Source organism: Lates calcarifer, linkage group LG12 (genome assembly GCF_001640805.2).
Source record: "Lates calcarifer isolate ASB-BC8 linkage group LG12, TLL_Latcal_v3, whole genome shotgun sequence".
NCBI classification, from domain to species: domain Eukaryota; kingdom Metazoa; phylum Chordata; class Actinopteri; family Centropomidae; genus Lates; species Lates calcarifer.
Window position 1 is genome coordinate 3,991,556 of NC_066844.1, and position 13,821 is coordinate 4,005,376.

Here is a 13,821-nt window from a genome sequence, read left to right on the forward strand (position 1 = left end):
GTTTTCATTCAGCTTTGGGGGTTTTATGTGAAAGAAGTGGAGTTATTAATTTAATAATTAAGAATTATAAGACCTTAGGAAAAACATTTGCAACAAAATTACACAATAGAATGAGAAGCTGTAGAAACAGTATCCTGATGGTTAAAGGTACAGCAACAAGGTGCTTTTTTGGACATAGTGTTATGAGGATGAACTTTTTTTTCTGCTTCACTGTTTATTAAAAGTTTCAGCTCGTAGGTTTTATCAGACCTTGATTGATCTGTTCAGTTATTTCCTATCAGTTTGGTTTGTTGCTCTCACCTTTGTACGAAAACAGATCAATAAACTTTGATCTGATCAGCTCTTCACAGTGTGTTAATCTTCCATATAATGACCAACTCTGACAGAGTTTGCCTTTGTTTGTTAGTTTTTAATCTGCTTGTTTACACAGAACAACCCAACCCTCCATGACAAGTCCCAACACACACACACACACACTTCTTCTGTGTTGATCCTGTAGTTCTGTGTGTTCAGGGTAAAACAGAAAAAAGTCTCGATACATCAAACTGCACGAGGAAAATGAGGAAAAACATGAAATGAACCTTTTGATTTGTACATATTGTTTCCTAAACCTGAGTCCATGAATCACAGTCTCATGTTTTTACAGGCGTCTGTGTCACCTCCACTCAGTGCAAGAAACTAAAATCTTCACATTATCCAACTTTTAAATCACAACTGAGACTTGCGCAGTAACACAGTATCGCAGTATCACACTTGAATCATATGAGGCTTCTTACTTCTTTAAAACGTCTTTAAATGACTCTTATTTTTTAAGTTAATCACTCAGGTTTAATATCTACTTTCCAGTACAGCTGAGAAATATCTGTGGAAGAGGAAAGGTTGGGAAAAAAGAAAATAAAAATACTCATGGTGAATAATTAAAAAAAAAACACTATTGTTGTCTCTAAGATACTGACTCAACATATTGACTTTTAAAGACAAAATTATAAGACAATAAATCAAAATTAGTAGATTAAAAAAACCTGACATTTGAATCACAGTTATGAGATACTAAGTCATTATTTTTACAAGTCAGTTAGTTACAAGTTTACATTTTGACTATTTAAGACTGAATTATGAGATACTGCATCAAGATTATGACTATAAATTTAAAAAAAATGAAAGATTTGAAAGGTTTAGGAGGTTAAAATATGACTTTAAAACTGGTTGAAACAGAAACACAATGTACAGAACATATTATCACTTTTTAAAGTTGATTTAAATGAAGTTGTTATCAAACTTGTTTATTTAAGCATCCTGCTGAGACCTGATGGATTTAATTTCAATATTCACCCTCTTTTAGTTCTGTTTTCAGTCAACGATCCTTGTTTCTATTTTTTTCTATTCAACATATCCTTGTTGTTATTCTATTAATACTTGTGTGACATTCCTGAGAAGTCAGGTTCAATTAATTATCGTTTTATTGGTGACAGATGTAAGTTCTTGTTGCATTTAGACGTCTAATCTCAAGTCTTTAAGCAGCTTTTTCTATTCTGTTTTCAGTCTTTCCATTTTTTTCCATCGAATAAATCCACCATTATTTATCGACTAGTTTCTAAACCTTTGTCACATTGATTAACAACATAAATCTTTTCTGAAAAGGTTTTTTTTTTTTCATTAGAGATCTTTGTGCCAAATGTTAATTCCTTCTACATGTTGCAACCGTCTCATAAAGATGACATCATGCTCCAGCTGGATGATTGATGGGAGTTTGTCGTGTGAAGACATTCAGCTTATACACACACACACACACACACACACACGTCCAGGCCTGTGTTTAATGGTTCAGTCTTTACTATCTTGTGTCTGTTTTACATCATGAAACATCTCCTCTCTGTGTTTTAATCAGTAGTAGATAATAACAAAGTACTCAAGTCATAAGGTATTTGTACTTTCCTTGAGTATCTCTATTTCTACTCCATTACAAATATTGCGCTTTTTATTCTACTACATTACGTGACACTCATGGTTACTGTTACTTTTCAGATTAATTCTTAACTAAGCACTTTAAAAAAAGAAAGTGTCTAGCTGTTGTCCTCCTTTTCTCATACCTTTATTTTGAAACGCTGACACCTGCACCTAAAGAATTACTTGTACACATTTACTAGAAGACTCCACTACTGCAGAACTACAGCAGAAATGTATATAATGCCATAATAGACAATCACGAGTTTCAACTCTCTACTTGTTGCCTTTATTTCAAAATAAAAGAGTTTAAAGAGAGTGGCAGCTGAAATTCACGACTGAACCTTCAACTATAGAAAAACCAAGATGAAAAATAAGATAAAATCAGGGCCTTGATGTGAAACCATTTTGGTTTGTCTGCAGTTCATTGTGAAGCTAAATGAAGACACTGAAAGCTGGTGTGGTGGGTCAGCTTGCTACAACTTTAATCCAAACATTGCTCTGCATATTCAACATCATCTTCATCATCATATTCCTCTACATAGCTCCCTCTCATATCTCTAAACAATTTTAACAAAATAAGTCTAGTAGCACATCATTCAATAACATTTTATTTTACAATTCTCTCTCTGTACTGTAGTGTTTTTCTCTTTAAACATCAGGAATATTTGTTCGTTGTCTTTTCTTTTTTTTCTCTTTTAAACACAGAGACAAGACAGAGTAACACGAATGATGACAAACGCTGCTCAAGAGTCCAGAGTGTGTGTGAACCGACATACACAAACACACACCAAACACACACACTAATACACACTTTGAAATAATTTAATGTCTGTTAAAAGGTCTGTTGGACTATGGAGAGGAGATGAAGCAGTGACATTTGTCACAGAAAAATATTCAAACACGTATAAAACAATCTTGATAATAAGGACCTTTTTCAGTTTCAGTTCAGACTTTTTATGAGCTGAAAATGAAAAAAATGAATCACTGCTTGATGTTTTCATGTCTATAGTGATGCTGTAAGGTTAATTATTCAGAAGAAATTAATGAAAAAATAATCTTGAAAACTGGAGGCAACTTTGTTATCCTTAGATGAAAAAAAATGCAGCTTGTCCTGAGGATGGTGCCAGAGGAAATAACCATGTTGTTCCCTTAATTAGAGGTTTATGTTCATGTCATATTAGATGGATGTAGACTCTGGAGAGATCCAGTTCTACAGATTTAGTTGTGTGAGGGTTAAAAATACTGTGCTCCGAAAATACAACACTGTACCTGTTACATCTGGGATTAAAGGATTTGAGGTGAAAGCACTGTATGGCGTCCAGGTTGACGCTCCTGTTTATTAAGCACCATTGAGTCGAATATCAAAGCTTGTTTTTTTTTTTTTAAATAAAAATATGAGTTTCCTGGTTGAAAGTATGTTCTGGATGTTCAAAAAGTGATCATTACAAAAACTCAGATTGGACATGAACAAAGCATTATCATTTGTATAGCGTCAAAGGTATTCTCTGGTAGACTTGGCTCTTTCTGTCAACACGTGGTAAAGCGATACATTCATGCTAAAGGTCTCAGGCTATAAAGGACACCATGGATGTATTGTACAAACTGGATACTGAATATAAAGATGGCACCTTTCACTTGACTAGAAATTTCTCTCAAAGCACATAAACCAAAAAAAGATTGTATTGTTACGTGCAGTACCATGAGTGACCACCGGGACAAATTGGCAGCAATGAGTTTTGGTCAGCAGCACTTAACATAAATAAGAACTCTGTCAACAGGTTAACTCTACATGGTATCTTAGAAGGTGTTATTGTATTAACAAGCTGCAAACAGTAACTTATCAACATGAGGACAGTTTATATACTAATAAGCCATCCTGCCATGAACTCAAGTAGATATTCTGACCAGATGGTGGCGCTAGATGAAAAGTAAGAAAACCAGCTACGTCAACAGGCTTCATCCTCAGGGAACCGTATTTCAACTTCAACATATTTCAGTCAAGTGTTTGAGCCAACAGACGAACATCAAAGACGCTAACGTGGCTAAAAATCATCATTCAGCTTGATGTGAATTATTGGGACGAAGCCACAATAATGATTTGACAAAATCTTGACTTAAGGTCCACTTACGAGATATTTTTGCAGCTTTTAACCTCCCAAATCACAGGTTCCACTGGCACGGACTTAGCTCAGTCATCATGCAGTTGGTTTATGACAACTGTGCTAACTACTCACGCTTCTGAAGGCCAGGAGTAGCAGCTGAAAGCTCCAGGAAAAAGCTGGTAAGACATTGCAGATTAAATAGGTACAGCTTCTCTCCACACTCAACACCGACAGACCTCTGACAGACAGATAAACTAAGTGTGTAGGCTTGTGTGTGTGTGTTCATCAGACAAAGTGTGTGTGCATGTGTCTGTCTGTGTGCATGTGTGGTTGTGTTTGCCCGCACACATACACAAACTGTGGTGTTAGTTAGTTACATCAGAGGCACTTTGACCCCCTTTATCTGTGCCCCCCCCCAAAATAAAAAAAAGCAAAGAAAATAAATCAGATTTTCATCTTTAATAATTTGGCTTCAAGTTTTAACCCCAACCCCAAAAACTCCCCGAAAAAAGGAAAAAAAAAACACAGAGAAAACACCATGTTAGACGTCCAACATGGCCGACTAAAACCAGACCAGAGCAGGGCTTCCTGAACCTGCCGCTGTCCAGCAGACTCAGGCACACGGCTGACTACAGTACCGAACGAGGTGAACTGATACCCTGGTTTTATCACTGTTTGTGCTTAAATATTATTTTAATCAAACACATTCGACACTGACAAGACAAGGAGATGAAAAAGGCTGAATTCAAATATTTAAAGTATACCGGCACCAAATATCAGCAGCTAAAATCCAAAAGTTATCACGTTGCTGTGAGAAAGCAACAGATGACTCGTACTTAAGAGACATTTTTAGGAGGAAAGTGAGAGGATTGAGCAGGTTTGAAGAATTAAATGAGTGAAATTAAAGCTGAATATGGAGGTGGTTCAAAGTCAAGAGAAACATGGGAAGATTCTGAATATTAAGAAATAACAGACCAGTCATTTCAGTGATATAACATGGATCAAGTTCCCCTGACTGCACTGAGGCTGCTGGAAAGCGTTGCACTGTGAATGCGTAATCATAGGTGGGTTGTCTGTTTGTATGTGTGGTGTGTGGAAGCTCGGCCCGGTGGAGAACGATTTGTTACCCAGAAATCAGCAGAGAGACAAAGAAACCAAAAAGCCCCACCACCACAGCTGAGAGAGAGCCGAGAATAAAAACGACAACAAAAACTCCCCGTCGCAGAAAAAAACAAAACACAAAAACAAAATAAACCAAAAAGCATGTGAATCCTCTGTAGAAACCACAACCTTTATATTCCCTCTACAATTATGTACAATTAGACTTTATACAAGTAAAGCAGTGATGCTCTCCTCACAGCGCTCTCTCTGTGTGTGTGTGTGTGTGTGTGTGTGTTTGTTTGTGTATCCTAAGTGGAGCTGCTCTTGGAGAGGTTGGGGTAGAGGACGGCTGCCGTCACGGCGACCATCACTGCGATGACCGGCATCCAGGGGCTCCAGCCGCTCTGTTCGAGAGAGAGAGGAGAGAGAGAGAGAGACGACAAAACACATAAAAACAGAGACAAAGAAGATCAAGTTAGTCTGACTGTTGGGTCCAAATGTTTTAACTTAAACTGGACCAAACCAGGAAAGAGAGAATAAACAGAAAGAGGAGAAGAAGGAAGATGAGGAAGAAGAGAGAGAAGAAGAGCAGACTGCAGGAAAAAAGAAATGCAAAACAACAGCCAAGAGTACAAAGCTGCTGAAGTCCCTACAGATGAAACTTGTTCTTTTTTGTTATTGGTTATTGGTTTGGTTATTGATCTATTTGAGAAAAGCTATTCAAAGTTTGAAAACTGTCAATCAAATTGTGTTCGCAGGCTACAGAACTGGACCTATGCCGCCTGAAAAGCAGGGTCTTGCCCTGTCTCCAGCCAGACTCTGGCGCTTTTAATTTATCAACAAAAAGCAGAGCAAGCACAGGACTTTCTGTAGATTTTAGCAATGACGATTCACTTCACTTTGAGTGGTCAGTAAGATGAGAAAATGCTTTATAGGTGCAGCTTATTTACCATTTATTTACTATTAAATCCACTTGCTGATTGCAAGATGGTAAAATGTGTTAAATTAGCTGCTGTTGGTCACCACTATGATTTTCCTCTGTGAGTCCATGCAGCCCTGATTATGCAGGATGACATCTCCAAAACTGTCAAATTAAAGGCTGTGGTCTTTTTTTGCTTAGAGAGATTAATAACTGACTGAAATCACCCTGTACCCTGTAAGTATCTATAACATGATAAGAGCTGGTTGAAATGCCTCAGTTCTTTCTTTCTTATCCCCTTTAGCAGAGGGTACACTGGACTTTCCTTAAGGAAAGGAAAGGAGCTACTTTAACTGGACAGTTTTGGTGATGTCGTCCTGCATAATCAGAGCTGAAAGTCTGAACGAGTCTGAGGCAATGAAGTAGCCTTTTCTAATTCTTCTATAAAACATTCTCCAATAACGTTTACTTTAACTCTATCAATCACTCATTAAGACGCACTCCAAAAAACAAGTCACTTTTGAGACATTTTGTTGGCAACAGATGACACGGTGTTAGAGCCTGTTGTTCTTTAATTTACACAGCTGATTATTCCTGTTGTTTCATTATACGAAGAAAGTTTATTAACCAAGTTCTTGTCATTTTGAGGCAGCTGTGTGCATCAAGCATGTGTAAACTGTGGTAGAGAACATATGTGTTTGTAGTAAACTGTCTTGTTTCCACAACTCAGGCACAAAATCAATAATTTAAATACTAAATAACACAAAATTAAAGAATAAATAATATTATCTTTTGGGACTTCAGGAGAGTTAGAGGAAAGGAGTAAAGACAAAATCAAACAGATGGTAAAATAAAGCACAGGCAGAGGCAGCAAAGTAAACAAGAGCTGAGGAGGTTACCTGAGTAGAAAAAACAGAAATGTTACAGACCAGTTTTCCCTCACAGCAAACGACTGGAGACACTAGTCAGACATTACTGAGCAAACAGACAAGCAGCAAACAACACAGAACAAACATGATGGACAGAATGATGAACGCTTTAAAAATGAAGAGACAAGCACTGATGGCTGGAGAATAAGAAAAAAAAAAAGATTGATGAGAGTCAGAGTAAGCAAAAGGCCAGACCTGTAAGCAGGTAAAATATAACTGAGATTAAACAGACTGGATGCAAGAAATGGAAGGAAAATTAAAAAATAAATAATAAAGTAACCACAAGCCCTGTTATACAGAAGAAGAAAATGTCGTATAAAATGAATAAAATATAGAATCAAAATAAAGCACCAATACCCTGAAAGTGAGAGGGAGCTGTGAAGAGACAATGAATGGATCAAGCACGTGGAGGAGTGTGTTAGTGTCTCTCTTTTATTAAGAGATGGTCAGATGTGACCATCTCTTAATAAAAGACTCTTGACTCTTTAAAGAGATACCTTTATCTTGAAAAATGCATCAGAGCAAAGCTCGTCACTGACAGGTTATTTACTCTATTTACAGTAATGTTCATTTTGATTCTGACACAGACCTGTTGGTGTTTAACTGCTGAGCTGTGGCAGCATTTTGCTTTTACTTAATACAAATTGCATCATTTATAACAACTAATACTAATATGAATTGTAGCAAATTTGTATTACTAGCTGCCCTTTCCAAAGGAAATAATCCAATTTAGAACTGCTTAGAGCCTCTAACATTTCTAACCTCAATGAATCATCTCTCACCCAATAATTAAAACTAATCTTTTTTTGACAGTAAGACATCTACAGACCCTGACAGGCTAAATTTGGGGCAAAAAGCTTACAGTTAAACTCTAATGATATCTATATTTTATTTATTGTCAACAAATCCCATGTGCAAAGCAATAGTGAACTGATTCTGATGAAGTCTGTGCATCCAAAGCCAGACATACCACCTTTTTTTGTGCCATGGAGCTCCTTTGTTGTCAAAAACAACAATGTTGTTTATTTTGAATCAATCCCACACACTCCAACCTGCTGCTGTAAAATCACTGGAGTACCAAGATGTGTATTAATCCACTAATGAAAATAGTCCACAAAAGATGCTCTATTGTTTTCTGTTTGAGTAAAGTCTGTTAGAAACCACAGTGACCATCTGTATTAGGAAGCTACTGAGTCTCTTTTAAACATGAAACTTTACATTTCTTTCATATTTATATTACTTTATTATTATTATATTTTGGTTTTCTCATGGCATTTGTTGATAATAACAGAAATAAATGATAATATCATCCTTATCATTTGAGCTTCTTTGATTTAGCCCCTTCAGTCTGCACAGATTATTATCCCTGACGACCTCAGCAAAGATCTCCAGCTGCTCATGTTTACCTACCAAACTTAAAGTTAACCACTATAGTTTTTCAAATAAAGCTGCTGCAATTTCTGGCATTCTGAGAGACATCAACCTTTCAGCTCAGCCACCCACAGGCAGTCATAGTTAGTTACCTGATCTACAGCAGCAAGCATTATATAAACAGCACAATGCTAACAAAGGCAGGCAGCTTTGTTCTGGTGGGAGCCTGAGGTCTAATGTTTCCTTGAGGGTGAAAACTGTCTGCAGGCACTGAAGAGACTGACGTATCCTTTTAAACGGAGGCGTCTGGTTAGTGCAAACCTGTCCCTTTAAAGAGCATGTTTCAGTGTTAACTGCATAAGAGCAGAAGCAGAGGAAAGTGTGACTGACAAGCAGACAGACAGTCAGACTGACCGAGCAGCAGACAAATGGACAGACATGCTTTAGTTAGAGCCGCTTAAACCAGAAGACAAAGACAGACCATGGTGATGATGAAGATGAGGCTCAGTCTTAAAGGGAAGAGCAGGAGGTGAGGAGAGAGTCCTGATGATCAGAATTCAGGGTTCGACTCTAACAGCCTCATTACCGTCATGTAACAGCAGTCTACACCATCATGTACAAAACGAAAATGTCATTATATTGTTAGCTTTTACCTGCAGCTGTTCTGTCTTTATCAATGTGTGTGCATCCAAACTGCAACTAGTAAATAATATTAAATTTTAACGTTGTGTAATGAACCTCAGTACTTTACTGATAATCTGATCAATTTTAGACTGTATTTTTTGTACAACATTTAACACTTTTTTTAAATTAAAAAAAGAATTTGATAGGAGATATTTTTCAGAGTAAGAAGATATTAGAAGACTAAATCTAGATAAAAGTCTTATTTAGGACCAAACAGTGCCTGCAAATGTCCTTTTCACACACTGTTGATGTTTGGAAACTAAACTGAAACTAAACTCTTGTGTTTTAAAACATCCAAAAGTGACTGGGGTAGAATTTGTGAAACTTGGAGGCACCGAGACAAATTTAGGCAGTGCACCTATAACAGATTAAAATCAAGGAAGGTCAGCATGGTTCATGTTTGGAAAGAAACATAATTTTTGCCCGAGGACAACCAGTGGTGGGTGGAAATGTCGATACTAAGACGTAAGTGATCTCAGGTGGTGGGTTCATTTCTGCTATGTCCTAAAGTTTTAAATTTCCCACTGAAACACAGGACCCTGAATTCATCACAGAGCAGGACAATGTTTTCACCTCAGTCAGCTTTCCTTCCACAGACGCTGGACAGATGGTGAGGCAAAAGAGACAGATATAAAAGACAGACTGATGTCATGTCGGTGTGTACCTTTCTACCACAACTGGCCGAAACACCAGTAGAGCAGAGCCAGGACAAGGCCCATGAATATGGCTTGGACAGGCTGCAATATGGATGGCTAGAGGGAGGGAGGGGGGAGAGGAGAGGGATAAGAAGAAATCAGCCAGCAAATCAACCAAAACCAACATGGAGGATGGAGCAGCTACAGCAGGGAGGGGGAGGGAGGGGAGGAACAGACAGAGAGAGAGAGAGAGAGAGAGAGAGAGAGAGAGAGAGAGAGAGAGAGAAAGAGAAAGAGAGAGAGAAAAAGAGAGAGAGAGAGAGAGAGGGGGGATTTGTAGGAGGACAGGTTTGTATCTAGACAGCCGTATCTATGAAGCAACACCGCCATTTCTACACATTCAACAGCCATATTCACAAAAAAAGAAAAAAAACCACAGAAGAAGAACGACCATCCGTCACCAGGCTCTTTTCAACAGCAACACGTTCCTGTTGGATTTCAGCTCATTAACTTTCTGCACCAGGACGTCTCAGAAACTGATCTCTACCAGCTGCTGTCTGACAGTGCGAACAGTCCACTGGCTTTTAAAGGCCAGTGTGAGATTTTACAAATCTGTTCTGATCTTTAATTATGATAATATTACAAAAATAGTAGCACAGGGATGGGTTCTGGTAGCTGGTTCCATTATGGATCCGGTTCCAAGTTGGTAAAATAACACAAGGATTGTTTAAGTTCTGCTGAGGATGTATCATTTTACTGAACCTTATAATAATATTTACTGACACTGTAGGTATCAGCAAAGAAAAGACTGAAAAAAGACTGTTTCCTATAAAGTGAAGTGCCAATACGTGACACATTGTTGACACCTGGTGAAGATAAAAAATGAACTTGAAGGATAATTCTGAGTCGCTACAACTTGGAGCTAATTTTCATAGCTTGGTCCATCATTTCTATCAGTAGCAAAGTAATTTCTAAGATCTCCAGACATCACCATAACAAAGTCTAACAGGACAGAAAAGCATCCGTTGCATCACATTTACTGTCCAGGTCAGCATTTTCTGGCTACTGCACCCTGATACTTAAGCATCCTCCTGTATGATGAGGCTTCAGTTCAGCTCAAGATACTTCATTTTTCCCTCATTGGGCAGTTCAAAGCAGTGAGTGCTCATAATTATTGATAGTAATGATGGACAAACCTGTGAAAATAAGACCAAGGTTGTAATAAACAGGAATTATCCTTTAAAAATGTCAGTAAAAAAAGTTGTTGATCTAGTCCTGTGAATCTAGATCAGGACACTTATTCTGAAAAGCTCTGGGAAAACAAAACAAACATCTGCTGTCACATCAAGAGAGAACTGAGGAGCAGGAGGAAGAAGAGCTGAAGACAGGTAGATGAAAGAGGAGGAGAGGAAGAAGAGGAAGAGGGGGTAACAGGAGGAGGAGGAGGCTGCTCTGCCTCGCTGTCATCATCTGATATTTCTGATTCATGTTTCCTGGAGTTTTCACGGAGGCAGAGACAAACTAACAGCTGTTATTCATCAGCTTAGGATGAAAAGGCAGGAGAGATAATAATGTGACATCAGCTGGAAGAGCTGGGGGGTGTAATGATGATTATTTCATAACTTGCTTTCACCTCCACCACCATCAGTCCTTTATGTTATCTGGCAGGACTGAAGGCCTGATTATAGTTCACACTGGTGGATGAGACTTTTCTTTTCTGTCTAGAGTTAGAAAGTAAGCAGTGAGGGGGGAGGCTGTGAACTGGATCTGGGTGGGTTACGGCGAGCAAGTCCCAAGACTGCCAGAGTGTCCATAAGCAAATAAAAAACACAAACTGTGGGGGAAAAAAACATCAAGAAAATAAAAACATCTGGATTTAAAGCTGAACAAACACAAAAATAAAAGGTTACAACACAAACAGTCCATTATAGTCTTTGGTCTTAAAAAGGAATGTGTGTATATGTGTGTGGGTATGTGTGTGTGTGTGTGTATGTGCACTCACAGAGCTGGTCTTGTCCTGCAGCAGCTTCAGACTGCTCCTGCACTGCTCCAGCTCCTGGTGGATGTTCAGCTTCTCCTGTTCTGTTCGCTCATAACGCTGACGGAGGTCCAACAGCTGGGACTGTGTGTCTTCATACTGTGAACACACACAAACAGGCGTCACATCATTTCTATAAGTTGTCATTTATATGTAAAGATGTGACTTCACAACTTTTAGGGATTGTGTACCTCTCTCTGCAGTGTGTGTGTGCGGGCCTGGGCTTGGTCCAGCTGGCTCTTCAGCCTGCTTGCGTCCTGCAGATGCTGGTTCTCCAGAGAACCTAGTTTGTCCTGCAGAACCTCCTCCCTCTTCTCCAGAGACTCCAGACTGCTGCTGAGGACCAGACTCTGCTCCCTGGTGCTGCACACAAACACAAACACCACAAACAGGTCCAAACATTAAATCAACCAGTCCCCACCAGAAAAATAACCTGGTTTAGAACCAAGTCAAATAAAAATTAAGCTTAATTTCCAAACGACCTACGACTGTCTCCCCCTTATCTTCTCAGGCAGCCCTTTCCCCTCGAGTTCTGCACTGCTTTGACAACTGACCATTATTCATCTTTCAAAAACGAATAATCTAATACCAACGCCTTTCACGTTTCAACAAATAATTTCTCAGTCATCCGGGTCATAGTAGTCTATGAGTGCTAGAGCTGAAGGCACCTAGACTTCTTTCAGTTTCTCAATAACTGGATCTAAAGAAAGCTAAAACTTTGTGACCGCCATTTTCCTAAATGTTTGCATGGATCCAACATAGGCTTGTGAAAAGACATAGTTCACCACTGTAGCAGTTGTGGTTGACGCTAGTGTTGCTGGGAGAGCAGAGACGTATACACTAGCCCAGAATTAGCGCCTGTGTTCACATGGGTGGAAAGGGACTGTGTGTGCACTTTACATAACTGCAATATCGACTTTACCACACATTTTCACATTAACAGAATAAATGACGTCACGTCAGTAATGAAACATATGAGGACACTGAGAAGGTTTCAGCTCCAGCTGTTCACTCTCACTGATCTCATCTGTCTTAAACATTTATTGTGATCTGTGGTATCATGTGACTAATGGCCGAATTTCATTTATTGACAGTAAAGATTTTGATTTGATGGGACATTTTGTTGGACCAGAGGACGCCTCCCCTCAGTGACTGACGTCACAGGGAAATTCTTTCTGATGCAGCTCTCATTATCTGCTTACAGAGGCACATGTGATACAATAATGTTTCAATCAGGTTGGAACAAAAGTGCCCTCTGCTCTCTTTGCCCTTTGACCTCATCTCCGACTGAGCATTTAAAGACTAAGATTAAGGAAACTGTTTCTGGTTGTGCAGTATCTCAGCAGGGACAGGACAGCGAGCTGGAGCAGACAGACCTCCTGACATCTGCAATTTTAATTGGGTAGTGAGTCACAAATATTCATGAAAAGTGCTGCCCTCAGTTTATTGGAAAATGCAGCTGAAGGTCAGATAAAATCCTGCTGAGCTCTCAGCCCTGATGAGACCATGAGGTGCTGTTTCCTCTCCACAGAGAACAGACCGGTTCAGTCAGCTGTCAGTCACTGGCTGTCCCCTCGTCATCCTTGTCCTGAATCAGCTGGACGGCATGGTTCCTCCTGTCAGTCTCATCCTCGGTCCATCCTTTACTGCTGACTCCAAACTCTGAACCCGCCAGGATCTGAGGACTTGGCAGCGGCTGATGTTTGCAGTCCTGATCCAGAATTAATCAGCTCGATCACGGCTGTCACACAGACTTTTAGGTCCAGGTTTAATGTCCGCCCTCACAGTTTGACACGCATTCCTGATACGTTCTGGGCTGACCCTCAGCTTTACATTCAGTTAAGAGTTTGGGGACTTTTCAATATTGAGTTTTAGTTTGAAATGTATTAAATTCATTTATTATTATCCACTATAATTTTTTTTATTATAGCAACATTTTTCCTTTTAAAGAACCTAAATCACGTCATTGAAATGTTTAGAAATCTCTGTAATTCTGTCGAGAAGAGCAACTTCTAGGTATAGGAATTTAATTTGTGGTAAAATCGACACCTGCAGTACAGAGTGTTACTGTATGAGTGTGTCTGACTGTATAAGC

At 39.0% G+C, this 13,821-nt stretch overlaps 1 protein-coding gene across 11 annotated transcripts in view; it reads right to left on the bottom strand.

Annotated features, from left to right (window-relative positions):
* Positions 1-2,405: 2,405 nt before the first annotated feature.
* slmapa (sarcolemma associated protein a) overlaps positions 2,406-13,821 on the bottom strand; it is a 63,720-nt gene continuing 52,304 nt past the window's right edge. For 8 of the 11 annotated variants that reach the window (XM_018663304.2, XM_051074536.1, XM_018663302.2 and 5 more), the window contains 3 exons: positions 11,918-12,089; positions 11,691-11,825; positions 2,406-5,554 (listed from right to left, as the gene is read on the bottom strand). In XM_018663304.2, coding sequence (XP_018518820.1) covers positions 5,459-5,554; positions 11,691-11,825; positions 11,918-12,089 — 403 coding nt within the window. In that variant the 3' untranslated portion in view covers positions 2,406-5,458. Of the gene's footprint in view, positions 5,555-9,717; positions 9,806-11,690; positions 11,826-11,917; positions 12,090-13,821 lie in introns of all 11 variants that reach the window. The other 3 variants (XM_018663303.2, XM_018663301.2, XM_018663298.2) reach the window with 1 other exon arrangement.